The 11,376-nt window shown below is 35.8% G+C and overlaps 2 protein-coding genes across 3 annotated transcripts; both read left to right on the top strand.

Moving 5' to 3' along the window:
- Positions 1-291: 291 nt before the first annotated feature.
- LOC130735885 (protein LURP-one-related 17-like) lies at positions 292-1,371 on the top strand. The gene is made up of 2 exons (XM_057587757.1): positions 292-726; positions 853-1,371. The coding sequence occupies exons 1-2, from the start codon at positions 433-435 to the stop codon at positions 1,237-1,239; spliced, it is 681 nt and encodes a 226-aa protein (XP_057443740.1). The 5' UTR covers positions 292-432; the 3' UTR covers positions 1,240-1,371.
- Positions 1,372-3,202: 1,831 nt separating this feature from the next.
- Positions 3,203-11,188, top strand: LOC130741206 (E4 SUMO-protein ligase PIAL2-like). 2 transcript variants are annotated; one of them, XM_057594030.1, is made up of 16 exons: positions 3,203-3,425; positions 3,878-3,950; positions 4,084-4,149; positions 4,412-4,477; positions 4,566-4,648; positions 4,878-4,929; positions 5,008-5,076; positions 5,851-5,918; positions 6,000-6,048; positions 6,148-6,232; positions 6,321-6,422; positions 6,577-6,622; positions 7,740-7,791; positions 8,238-8,354; positions 8,597-9,448; positions 10,048-11,188. In XM_057594030.1, the coding sequence occupies exons 1-16, from the start codon at positions 3,235-3,237 to the stop codon at positions 10,777-10,779; spliced, it is 2,703 nt and encodes a 900-aa protein (XP_057450013.1). In that variant the 5' UTR covers positions 3,203-3,234; the 3' UTR covers positions 10,780-11,188. The 2 variants fall into 2 exon arrangements, with proteins under 2 accessions (XP_057450013.1, XP_057450014.1); XM_057594031.1 differs by lacking the exons at positions 3,203-3,425; positions 3,878-3,950 and having other exon boundaries at positions 4,081-4,149; positions 4,561-4,648.
- The last annotated feature ends 188 nt before the right edge of the window (positions 11,189-11,376 follow it).

Below are 11,376 nucleotides of genomic sequence, written 5' to 3'. Positions count from 1 at the left end.
AACACGTTGACAAACAAAATTAACACTTTTCTTTCTCGAAATATCTCTCTCCATTCTTATCTAGCAGCCACATCCATATATATGGCCATGTGTATAGAAATATAATATATATATATATATTTTTTTTTAAATTGGAAAAAAAAGCATAAAAAGAACAAATAACTAACCTGCCGTGGAATGCCGTAGCAACGTCCGGCCCTATGCTGTGTGTGCCTACAAATAGGGTCACTAGGTAGCTGAAATTTTTCAATTTTCAAAACCTAACTAAAGTGATCTATAAAGTATGTTTTTATTAATTCTTTACAAACGCTGTCCCTGTTACTGTGAACATTATATAAACACCTCCCTCGAGCCAAAGAAAGAGTATCAAGGAACACAGAAATAAAATAAAAACAGAGGAAAACAAAAAAGAGTTAGCAGAGAGATAAAGAGATGAAGATGTTTTCCAAGTTCAAATCTCTTTCACGAACAGTCCATGAAGAGCAGGAGCAAGAGCCTATGGAGCAAACTACATACCCCAGGATCAGAAACGAAGGAAAAAGCGTGTGCTGCACCACATCCCTAACCGTTTGGAGAAAATCCTTGTTAATCAGTTGCAATGGATTCACAGTTATTGATTCTAATGGAAATCTGGTTTATCGAGTTGATAACTACATGGGCCGCACTGACCAAATCACTCTCATGGACGCCTCAGGAAAATCCATCCTCACCATGTGCCGCCGCAGGGTATATAATAATATCTTTATGCTTTTCATTTAATTAATACTACTACTTTTTGGACATATATTGATATAATATAATAGAGTGTGTTCATGGTGATAATTGTTTATGGTTGTCAATTGGCATATGCAGAAGCTTGGATTGTTAGTTAGCTGGTTTATGTATGAAGGTGAAATGGGGAACAAGAGTAGAAGGAGGTCCACGTCATCAGAATCTGAGAGTCCAATTTGCTGTGTGCGGAAGCATTTTAATATTCTAAAAGGCGGCAACGTTCAGGCGTGCGTGTACCGTACGGATAAACGGCGGTGTGCGGCGTTTGTGGTGGAGGGTTCATACGCGAACCGGACATGTAAGGTGATGGATGAAAGCAGAAGGGTTGTGGCTGAAATTAAGAGGAAGGAAGCTGATACCAAACATGTCTCCTTTGGGGTAGACATTTTTCAGTTGATTGTGTACCCTGATTTTGATCCAGGATTTGCCATGGCACTTGTTTTGCTCCTTGATCAAATGTTTGAGTAACTGTGTTGTTCATGTGCTCTTCATACTTCATGTATTGTTAATATTTTTGGATGAAATGAAGTTAGTGTGTGCCTGCGAGATCAATTCTAATAGAGTATAATCAATTTTGGATGAAATATGAATGTTTAAATGTAATTTTAGAGAATTGATTTATTTCTCAATTCTATTATGTTGGCATATCTATGTTGTATTCAAAATATGTCAAAACATAAATCGCTTAATTTTAACTTATTGAAGGCTAATTAAGATCGTCACAAGAGATTTAGTACTCTACTCATTTGGCATATTATCACCAAAGAAAATGTGAAATTTGTGATGGATGTAGAAACCCTCAGTTTTTAATGAAAAGTATGACGGTTTTAGTTGACCGGCGTAATGAAAAATATATTGTGGCGGTTTAACGCAGTATTTTACTCTAGTCACTTTACTCTTTAATTCAAAACCCGTTGGATCTGAAATTTAACTCGCGCTTCAACTTTTTCCATTATTCTTTGTTATTTGCTATTCAAAAACTCTCAAAACCAAGTACCGCTTACTCCATTGACGTCGTCAAGAGGATCGAGTGTGACTCTAACTGCTTCCTCCATGGAAGTCGTTGTGAGGATCGAGTGTGACTCTAACTGCTTCCTCCATCGTCGTTGTGGATATATAGGATCAAGTGTGACCATAACCGCTTCCTCCATCGCCACCTTGAGAGGACCGAGTGTGACCCTAACTGCTCTCTCGCATCGCCCTTGTTCGCCAAACTTATCGTCAACGACATCCACCCGCTCCAACGCTCAACCACCGCCAAGCCTTTGTTCCTCCTACCTAGCCCCTAAAACCACATTCGCGATGTGTTCACCCTCAATTAGATGTTGCTTCCTATCAGAACAACAACTTCCAGTAACAAATTCTTCTCCTCCTTAGAAAATCTGAATCATATTCACTTTCTATGTCGTTAGGGTTCGCTGTACGTAGCAGTGACAAGGCGGTGTTCTTCGCACCGCTCACAAAACGTCTATAGAATGAGGATCAAGCTCCATTGGAAAAATAGTTTTGCAATTAAAACCATTTACTTTGATCATTAAGATTTTAGCCCCCAAGACTTAGTTTTTTCAAAAAAGGTCCTTCAATAAACCATATTTAGAAAATAGTCATCACACTTTCACTTATTTATAAAAAGAACCTTATACTTTGAAAACTCATAATTTCAACCTCTACTCAAAAACTATGGTTTGCTAATCATATGGCAACTATTGAGATTGAAAACCAATCACAGTGATCAATACATGGATGGTTGTGATATTGACGCATCAACTTCGTGAATTTTGTTGGAACCTCATTCGATCCATGAATTATTTTCCTATTTATTATATTAGATTTTAAAAAAAATTATAGAGAAGTTATAACTCTCCTTGTTAGAACTAAAGGTTCGTCTCTGAAAAATTACTTTGATTACCTTATCGAAAGTATCTTTTTTTAGTCACAAGAGAAAAATAAGGATACAAACCTTATCAAAAGTATATAATGTAATAGACGGAAGAGAAAATAAAAGAAACAATTTTAAATTTTTTTGGCACAAATAAATAATTTTAAATAGTACCCATCACAAACCACATTATATTTTCTCTTAAAATCTCAAAAAATCTCTTTTTATAACCGTTATAAATCATTCTTAATCTAAAACAAATCCGCTCTAAATTTAATTTAATTAAATACAATTATCATTGTATTTCTTTTTTTTGCATTTAATATATTTACACCTACATTTCCTTCCATATCATACCAAATCATTAATTCCCACTTTTTCTTCCAATCTCCTAATTTTTTCCTATTACATCACAAATACCTTTTTCATCTATCTTCATATAGTGTCCTATTATATCATACATCATATCTCTTATCTACCCTATTTTATTCCTTTTCTTTTTGCCCAAGCACAACTCTGTCAAATCAAAATTGAAAAAGGTATCACCTTTTTGACTGACCATCTCTTGTCACCAAACGTAGAACATGAACCCTTCGTCGACGTTCGCACTGCCACCACACTTGGCGGCGTGGGTCGGAAGCGGAAAACGAATGCCAGCGTCGATTGCCAACTCGTGTAACATCTTCCAAGCGTTGCGGCATTTGAATTTGTACGTTCAACCTGGCACCCAAAGCAACTCCAAAGAACTTTGTACGATGTGTATCAAACTCGCTCGGTACCATTCATCTTCCAATCATTGCTTCTTCTCTTCTCTTCTCGTCGGTTTTTTAGGGTTTTTTTGTTTTGTTTTGATTCTCTCTGCTTAGCAGATTGTAAATGTGCATTGTCTTTATTTGAAGAAAAACTCAAGTTTCTAGTGTCAAGTTTGAATTTTTAAGCGTTTCATGTAGAGAACAAGTGGTGGGTATTGAAACGCCTAATCAACTGTTACTGTGTGTGTTCTTTACGTTTCTTGCGTTCATCATTGCCATAGTAGTATGTGATTTTTACCATGATACTTGAAGAAGTAGCAATGAATAAGCACTATGCAAATGTGATTTTATTAACTAGATTCACATAGCCTACCGACTTAATGTGATATTCGAGTCTCGAAGGATTAGTCACAGGGCTGCCGGCTGTGGGATACCTTCGGAAAATAACATTAACTAGATTCACTTTGACATGCAGAGGTCTTGATCATGCACTTACCAATGGCGAATATCCGGAAATAGCTAATAATCTGCCTATGTTGATGAAACAGGTTATTGTGATTTCCATTATATGGTTGGTGTGGATTACTATTTCTGGGGTGGTTGGAGGGTGTGGGGATAAGGAAGAAATCTATGTTTGAAGGTTTTAGCCTTTTAGGCATTTACTTTTGTTATTCCTTGCAGATTTGTCATCGAAACCATGATGAGGAATCACAAGCAGCGATAACGGTTTTGATGATGTCTGTAAAGGTAGGTTCAATTTTGGCGCGGTGTTTCTTGTTGCTATTAATAATTTGTTGAATTTCCATTAATTTTGACTTAGGAAAACATGCTCTGTTTTTGAGTTTTGGGAAGAAGAACAATTCATAAGTTTTGAGCAAATACTTGGGTTGGGATTGACTACATGATAAATTGGCGAAACATTTCATGAATAAGACATTTGAAAGCTTTGTGCCATAACATTTATAGAGTTATGAATTTCCTACTGACATTTTTTTTAAAAAAATTATAGAATGCCTGTAAATTTGGATGGTTTCCAAAGAAAGATTCAGAAGAACTTTTAGCCATTGCGGATCAGGTTTGCTCTTCCCACCACCCCTCCCCCCTTTTTGCTATTTGGCGTGTTGTCACCCCTATGTTTCTGAGAATCATTGTTCATAGTGTAGCAAGGAAAGATCTACAGCACTATGGAGAATGTAAATGATGGACCTAGTTCTTGCCATTCCACAATATCAAAAATAATGGAGAGGTAGGGATCCCTGGATCTGTGTATCTTCTCCTACATCTTTTCTTTTAATAATTTGCTTTTATGTCTTCTTATTTAACTTTCAACTATGATCTATCACTGAATATAAGTATAAAAACCTATGACAAACCAAAAGACCTACAAGAAACAATGCACATTTGATATTAGATGATCTTTAACTTTATCTGATATGCATCAGTAATAATTTGCCCATATGTGGATTTCCATGCAGGTTCTATCCGACAATGAATCTGGAACCAATACTTGTGTCAATTGAAGCCAAGGTGGATCCTTATGCCTTGTCAAATATGCTCATATTTTATATTGACAACATATTTAATATTATTTTACCTGCAATGCAGCCTGGATATGGAGCTTCTGCTGTTGACTTCCATATTACAAAGAGTAGTTTTGTACCAGATAAAAGAATTGTAAGAGCCCCTTTAATTGAATTGTTTTGGTAAAATGGACAAAGTCCTAAACTTATTTTCCATCAAAATAAGTCTAGAACTATTGCTTTCTATTTGTATATAAATGACTTGTCTACGACAATCATATTTAACATTCTTATTAACTTAGGTGTGGCAAGTTGTGTATGTTAATTTTTAATATTCGTATTAACTTAGTTGTCAGGTGTGGCTTTATTTCAAGTATCACAACTTTTCAAAACCTAGTGCAGACATGTACTTGTGAATCCTGTACTTTTGAGATGGAGAGTATTTCATGGTTCCTTTATACAAAAAAAATCATTGCATGATCCTTGTGAATTATTAGTAATACCTAGTAGTTTCTTACTGGAAGATGTAGTTCTTAGTTCTTATCACAGTTGAGCTTGGTTCTGTACTGTGAACCATGTTCCATGCCTTGCTTTAACTGATCCTATGTTTATAATTGGGCATGTGCATCCTTTGTAACTTTGCTTGTTTCTTCAAAAAAAAAAATGTTGGTGTGGTTCCTTTCTCATTTCTATCCATTTTCATGTTATTTCTTGGTCCACTCATCCGCAACCATTATTGCTTCATTATTTGATCTAAGGTTGAGCATATTTTAGTTTCTTTTGTACCTTAGTTGCTATCTTTTATGTATTTTACCTTTATATGCTATCTTTTTCAATGTTATATGTTATTTGAACACATCTCTTTATCTCCTTTCTTTTTTCTAATGCTTATGGACATCTAACTTGTATCACATACTTTAACTTGCAGTGCTTATTGGTGGCGCAAACTGATAACATTGAGACATCTGCATGCCTTATCAATCCTCCGGAAGTGACGTATGGTTGCTTTTAACTTTTTTATTTGATTGTGTGGATGAGTTCTGCATTGATGCTGACTTTCCCCCCAATCTTTTGTAGTTTTCTCCTCAATGGAATAGGGGTATTCAAAAGGACTTGCGTTCCAATGGTCTGTTTATATGTTTCAAAATACACCCTAAAACAGTTAGTTTCAAATGCTTCCAAGGGTGTGACACCAATTTCTTATTTATGATATTTTCTTTCTCAGGAAACTGGACCTCAGATGCCAACTAATGTGACTAGCATGCTTAAATTTGGGACAAATCTTCTTCAAGCTGTGGGTCAGTTCAATGGTAAGCGTTTAAAACTAGTTTTCTTTTCTTGTCATCCTGGCTTTCATAATATGCATCTTACCGTATTCTAACCATTATCATTTTAAAGGGCATTATCTTATAGTTGTTGCCTATTTAAGTGGCAAATCCTTGCCTAAGCATCTGATTCTTCAAGATTATGTTCAGCCTGCTGTAACTTCTGTTTATTCAGGTAAAATTTTGATGTTTAGGGTAAATGTACCCTAATATTTTTTCTCATTGATCCAGCATTTACAATTCATTGTTATATTTTATTTTTTGACATTTTGATTGTTCATTCTTATTGTTCTACATCTTTCTTTGTATATACACATCAATGAATTCAGATGTTACTGAGAGGGAATCACGAATCTCACTTAATTGTCCCATAAGGTATGCTTTGATCTCCTCCGTTCATAATCTTGATCACCTTTTCTTCATTGCTTTATCTGTTGCTAGTTTTCTCATCTTCAGATTGAGCACAGTGGTATCATAGATTATAGTGTTTATTTGAGATCCATTTTAGTCTCCCATTCTCTCTGAACCCCTTATCCATTATATTGAATAAGGGAGCTAGTTGTTCATGCTCTTACGCTTTGAATCTGTTCACAATTCACTTGTCAATGGTCTGATAATGTTTTGATTATGTGTTGAAATTTTTATTAGAACAACTTTAAAATCATGCCTTAATTGTAGAAAGTTAGAGTTCCCAAGTTAAAATTGTCTCTAATTGGCCGGTTTCTTGTTTTGGTCATTATAGTTTTTTCAGTCAGTACTTTTTTTTGTTATATTAATTTCGTGGAACCCCCTTGTCCTATTTTTGCTTCTGGTAGATGTTCAGCTTTCTTCAAACCTTTCCCTGCTGTATAACGGTCAGAACTAAATGAACAATGGCCACGTTGTCTTGTTCAGATTGCTTAATTGACTTTCCAGGATATTAATAAGTCTATACTTAAATGTGTTTTCTTGAGAAGCTTTCCTCTTTATCTCAATTCCAAATTTCCAAATGAATATTTTATATGTCTAATTTCCTATCGAGTTTCCAGAACCTGCAGTCTGTTTCTCAATCTTTTATAGTCTTAAAACACTACTCCCTCTGTCCCTATTTATAAGTCACCTTTACCTAATTCTCTAGGATTAAGAAAAGCAGTTTCTAGCAACAAATTTGTCAAAAGTTTTATTAATTTTCCCAGATTACCCATGAATTTCTCTCTTCAAGTTAAATTATTTTTAAAAAATGACATTATGTTTTTCATATTAAATATTAAATGTTTCATTGACATTATAAAGTGACTTATATTTTGAAGTTTTCTTTGTCTTGCTAGTTGATTAATCTTCAGGCTTCTCTTATGTTTATTTATTGCTTGGTGTATCATTTGTTCAATTATTATTTAAGTTGGTTTTTTTTTATGACAATCCTTTTATTAAACATTACTGATGATGATGTACCAAAGAAACTTTATTTATGATGAAATTTGATAGTCCTTTGTGTGTAATCTTTACAAAACAGTTTGACTCGCATCAAAACTCCCGTGAAAGGGCATTCATGCAAACATTTCCAGGTGAGTGATTCCTGTATTGGCATCACTTAATAATATGAAGAATGCTGAGGGTCTTAGCTAATTACTTATATTGTGCGTTCATTACGATTATGACTGTGATATTATTTAGATTTGCAGAGGTTGATTGATTTGTTGTCTATTGCTAGGTAATCCTAAGGAATAGAATAATCTAAATTACCTTAAATTACTCTTAAGATATGATCAAGATATTATGAGATATCATTCTTATATTCTGACAGTATGTTTTGTTTGCACGATTGAAGTTAAATATGACTGAATTTTGCTTAAAAAGCTATATAATAATACCTTTTTTATGATAAAGAGAAAATTTCATGACGTGGTTCATAGCTCTAGGTTTGTGTGTGCGGGTTGGTGTATCTATGTGTCAATATATTCCCAACTTGTTTCTTCTCCTCTACCTTATGATTCTGTTCTCTTCTCTGCAGTGTTTTGACTTTCACAACTTCATTCATATAAATTCAAAGAAGCCATCCTGGCGCTGCCCTAGTTGCAATCAGTATGTCTGCTATGCAGATATTCGTCTTGACCGAAACATGGTTGAGGCAAGTTTATTTAGTTCTTCAGTCCTTCAACTGATTTACCTTCTTGTTATGCTGTCCTATAGTCAGATTGGTATCATCTTAAAATTGGAAAATTAAAATTTTGGTTATTTCTTTTCACCTTAACCTTAGAGCTAAATTCCCTGCCCTCCCCCAATTTGTAAGGGTTCACCAAATTGACCCTAGGGATAATAGAAAGGTTGAAAAGGAAAACTAATTCTCTTTTTTTCTCATTTTGAATATAGATCCTGAAAAATGTTGGTGAGAACATTGTCGACGTGACTGTACTTGCAGATGGATCGTGGACGGCAGTCTTGGAAAATGATTATCATGTGGCTAAGATAAAGGATAAAGCCCCCAACTGTGAAAAGGAACAGGCTGAACTGCAAGAATCTACTTGTTCTCCTAGTACTGTTGCCAATGTTTTGGACCTCACCTGCTATGATGATCATTTGGACATGATGGAGACTTGTGAAACTGAAGATAGAAAACCTTTCCAGGAATCTGTTGCTAGTCAAAATGTCACCCCAAGTTTAACTTACTCGGGAATGAACTCTACCGCTGTTCATGAAAATGTTGCTGCTCACATAGAAGATGACTTTGGGTCTAGAGATTATATTGCTCGTGCACCAGTTGGTGTCTCCGAGCATCCTGTTCTGCCAGATACCATGTCTCCTGTATCTAATCTGGAAGCTGAGGGTCATGGCATTATCCAAGCCATTAACTCTGCCCCGCATAATCAATTTACTTCACCATATAATTTTCAGATGCAGTCGAATATAAACTCAGTGGCTAACGAGTATGGGAGATCATCTTCTATACCAAGACACATTAGTAGAATTCCTGTAGCTATTCAGGGCCTCCCAGTCCAATCACAGCTGTCGGGACCACAGCAAAATTCAGTAACTAATTTGAATTCCTTGCTACTCAGTGGTTCCTCCTCTCCTCATGTTTCTTTGACGAATCCAGCCTCTATAGATGTTAATATCTTAATGAATGATATGGATGTCCGGCAACTTCTTACTCAGTACCCACTTACTATGGCTCAGGTCTCAGGTGTAAATTCATCTGCATTGCAGAACCACTCAACAATACAGGTCTACTTTATTAGTGTTCTATTATTGCTCCTTACATTGCAACATTGCATGGCTGTTTTGAGGTTGCATAGTCTGTTTTGCTATTCTGTATAATGTTGTTCCTTAATGTTTTCAGTGTTGATCTGTTGTGTTTCCTCTGAAGGAAAACATGACAACTGCTCATACTTAAAAGAAAAATACACTGAACTTGGAATTTTGTTGTAAATTCGTTTTAGGATTAATAGGGTTAATATCCATTTATCCAAAAAGTTAGTGGTAATGCATGAAGTTGGTTTCGTGAAAGAATGAATAGTAACTTACTAACATTAGTTTATCCTATCTAAGAAATTATGTAAGATCAAGATATAAAGGGAACCACTGAAGGTGTGTGCCTGTTCTATTTTCTTTATAGTCTTTCTCCAACTACCTTTCAGTACTTAATAAATATATTTTATCGTGCTGTTCGTATTTTTCAACTCTTATACTTTGATAGTCATTGATGCCTGTAATGTGTTTCATTCATCTATTAAGTTGAAAATTGTTAGAGGAATCTCACTTTTATGTGTGTTTCTTGGTGTTTAGGACTCCTGTGCTAACTTTTTACTTTTCATTGAACTCAGAACCGAGGGCCATCAGTTGTTAATATGTCAGCACGAACTCAATCGCAAAACCCACTAAGACCAACTCAGAACCGAGGGCCATCAGTTGTTAATATGTCAGCACGAACTCAATCGCAAAACCCACTAAGACCATCTGGATTTTTTAGTGAATTGGGAAATCCACACTTGCAGCAAGCTCTGAATCCCAGACCACTTCAACCAATGCAATCTTGGCCCTGGATGCAGCAAGGTGGTTCACAAACTGGTGTTGCTCAGGCAGCTGCAGCTACAGCAAATATCCAACAAGCTAGGGTTGTGGCTTCTGGCAGACAAGGAAGTTCTCAAGCTGGGATTGTTCAGACAGCTGGAACTAATTCCAGTTTACAGCAAGCTAGATTTATGGCTGCTGCCCATGCGTCCAGACAGTCACAATCTTCTACAGCTCAATATCAATCACCCGCAGCAGCTGTACAGTCAGTTTCTAGGCCTGAAGATTTGTTCAGTTCGCAGCCAGACCAGAACTGGCGTCCTACACGGCGAATGCGTGGAAGTATTGATCTTGGAAGTCAGCAGTATTCTGAGGCTGTAAGGCAGCAAATAATCATGCCTACACAACCAGTTCAAAGTTCAAGACCACAAGGTCCACCACTGGTTCCAGTTCAAAGTTCAAGACCGCAAGGTCCACTACCAGTTCCAGTTCAAAGCTCAAGACCACAAGTTCTGCCACCACCACTTCGGCCAACATCGAAATAATAGAAATGCTGGAAATTATTCTCCTAGTACGTAATATTTTACGAAGCCTCTACTTGGTTGATTTAAGATAGCTTCACTTCAGTCTCTTCTGAGCTTAGGCTGTAAATACATTCATCTAATAGATATATGGGGTAACACAAGTACATGTTTTATTTTGTTCACCACAGAATTGAAAGAGGTTTTTTTTTTAACAATGGAGGAATTGAATTATCATGGAGTGGACAATTCAAGTACATGTTTTATTTTGTTCACCACATGAGGACGTGAAATCAGGATCTCATTCACCCTCCATTCTCATGTGCTAGGATTTATATATTCGTGTTCCAATTAGAGAGATTTTTCAACGTTTACCACGTTTTTGTAAATTGTAACCGGTGCCTTTTATTTTATTTCTTTAACAAAAATGAGACGTGTAGTATTAAATTAATTACATTTCATATAATATAATTGCTATTTATAGTGCTATGTAATCTGTTGTCTCATGCAAAAATTGGTCCTGACAAGTTTCACATTCAACGGTCACAACGGTTCAAATTTGAACAAAACTGCAAGAACTCCCCTAAGACTTTTGAATCCAGTAATCATCATCCTCATCTT

This window comes from Lotus japonicus, chromosome 2, assembly GCF_012489685.1.
Source record: "Lotus japonicus ecotype B-129 chromosome 2, LjGifu_v1.2".
NCBI lineage: Eukaryota > Viridiplantae > Streptophyta > Magnoliopsida > Fabales > Fabaceae > Lotus > Lotus japonicus.
Note: the sequence above shows the minus strand (reverse complement) of the source record. Positions and strands in the feature narration are given on the sequence as shown.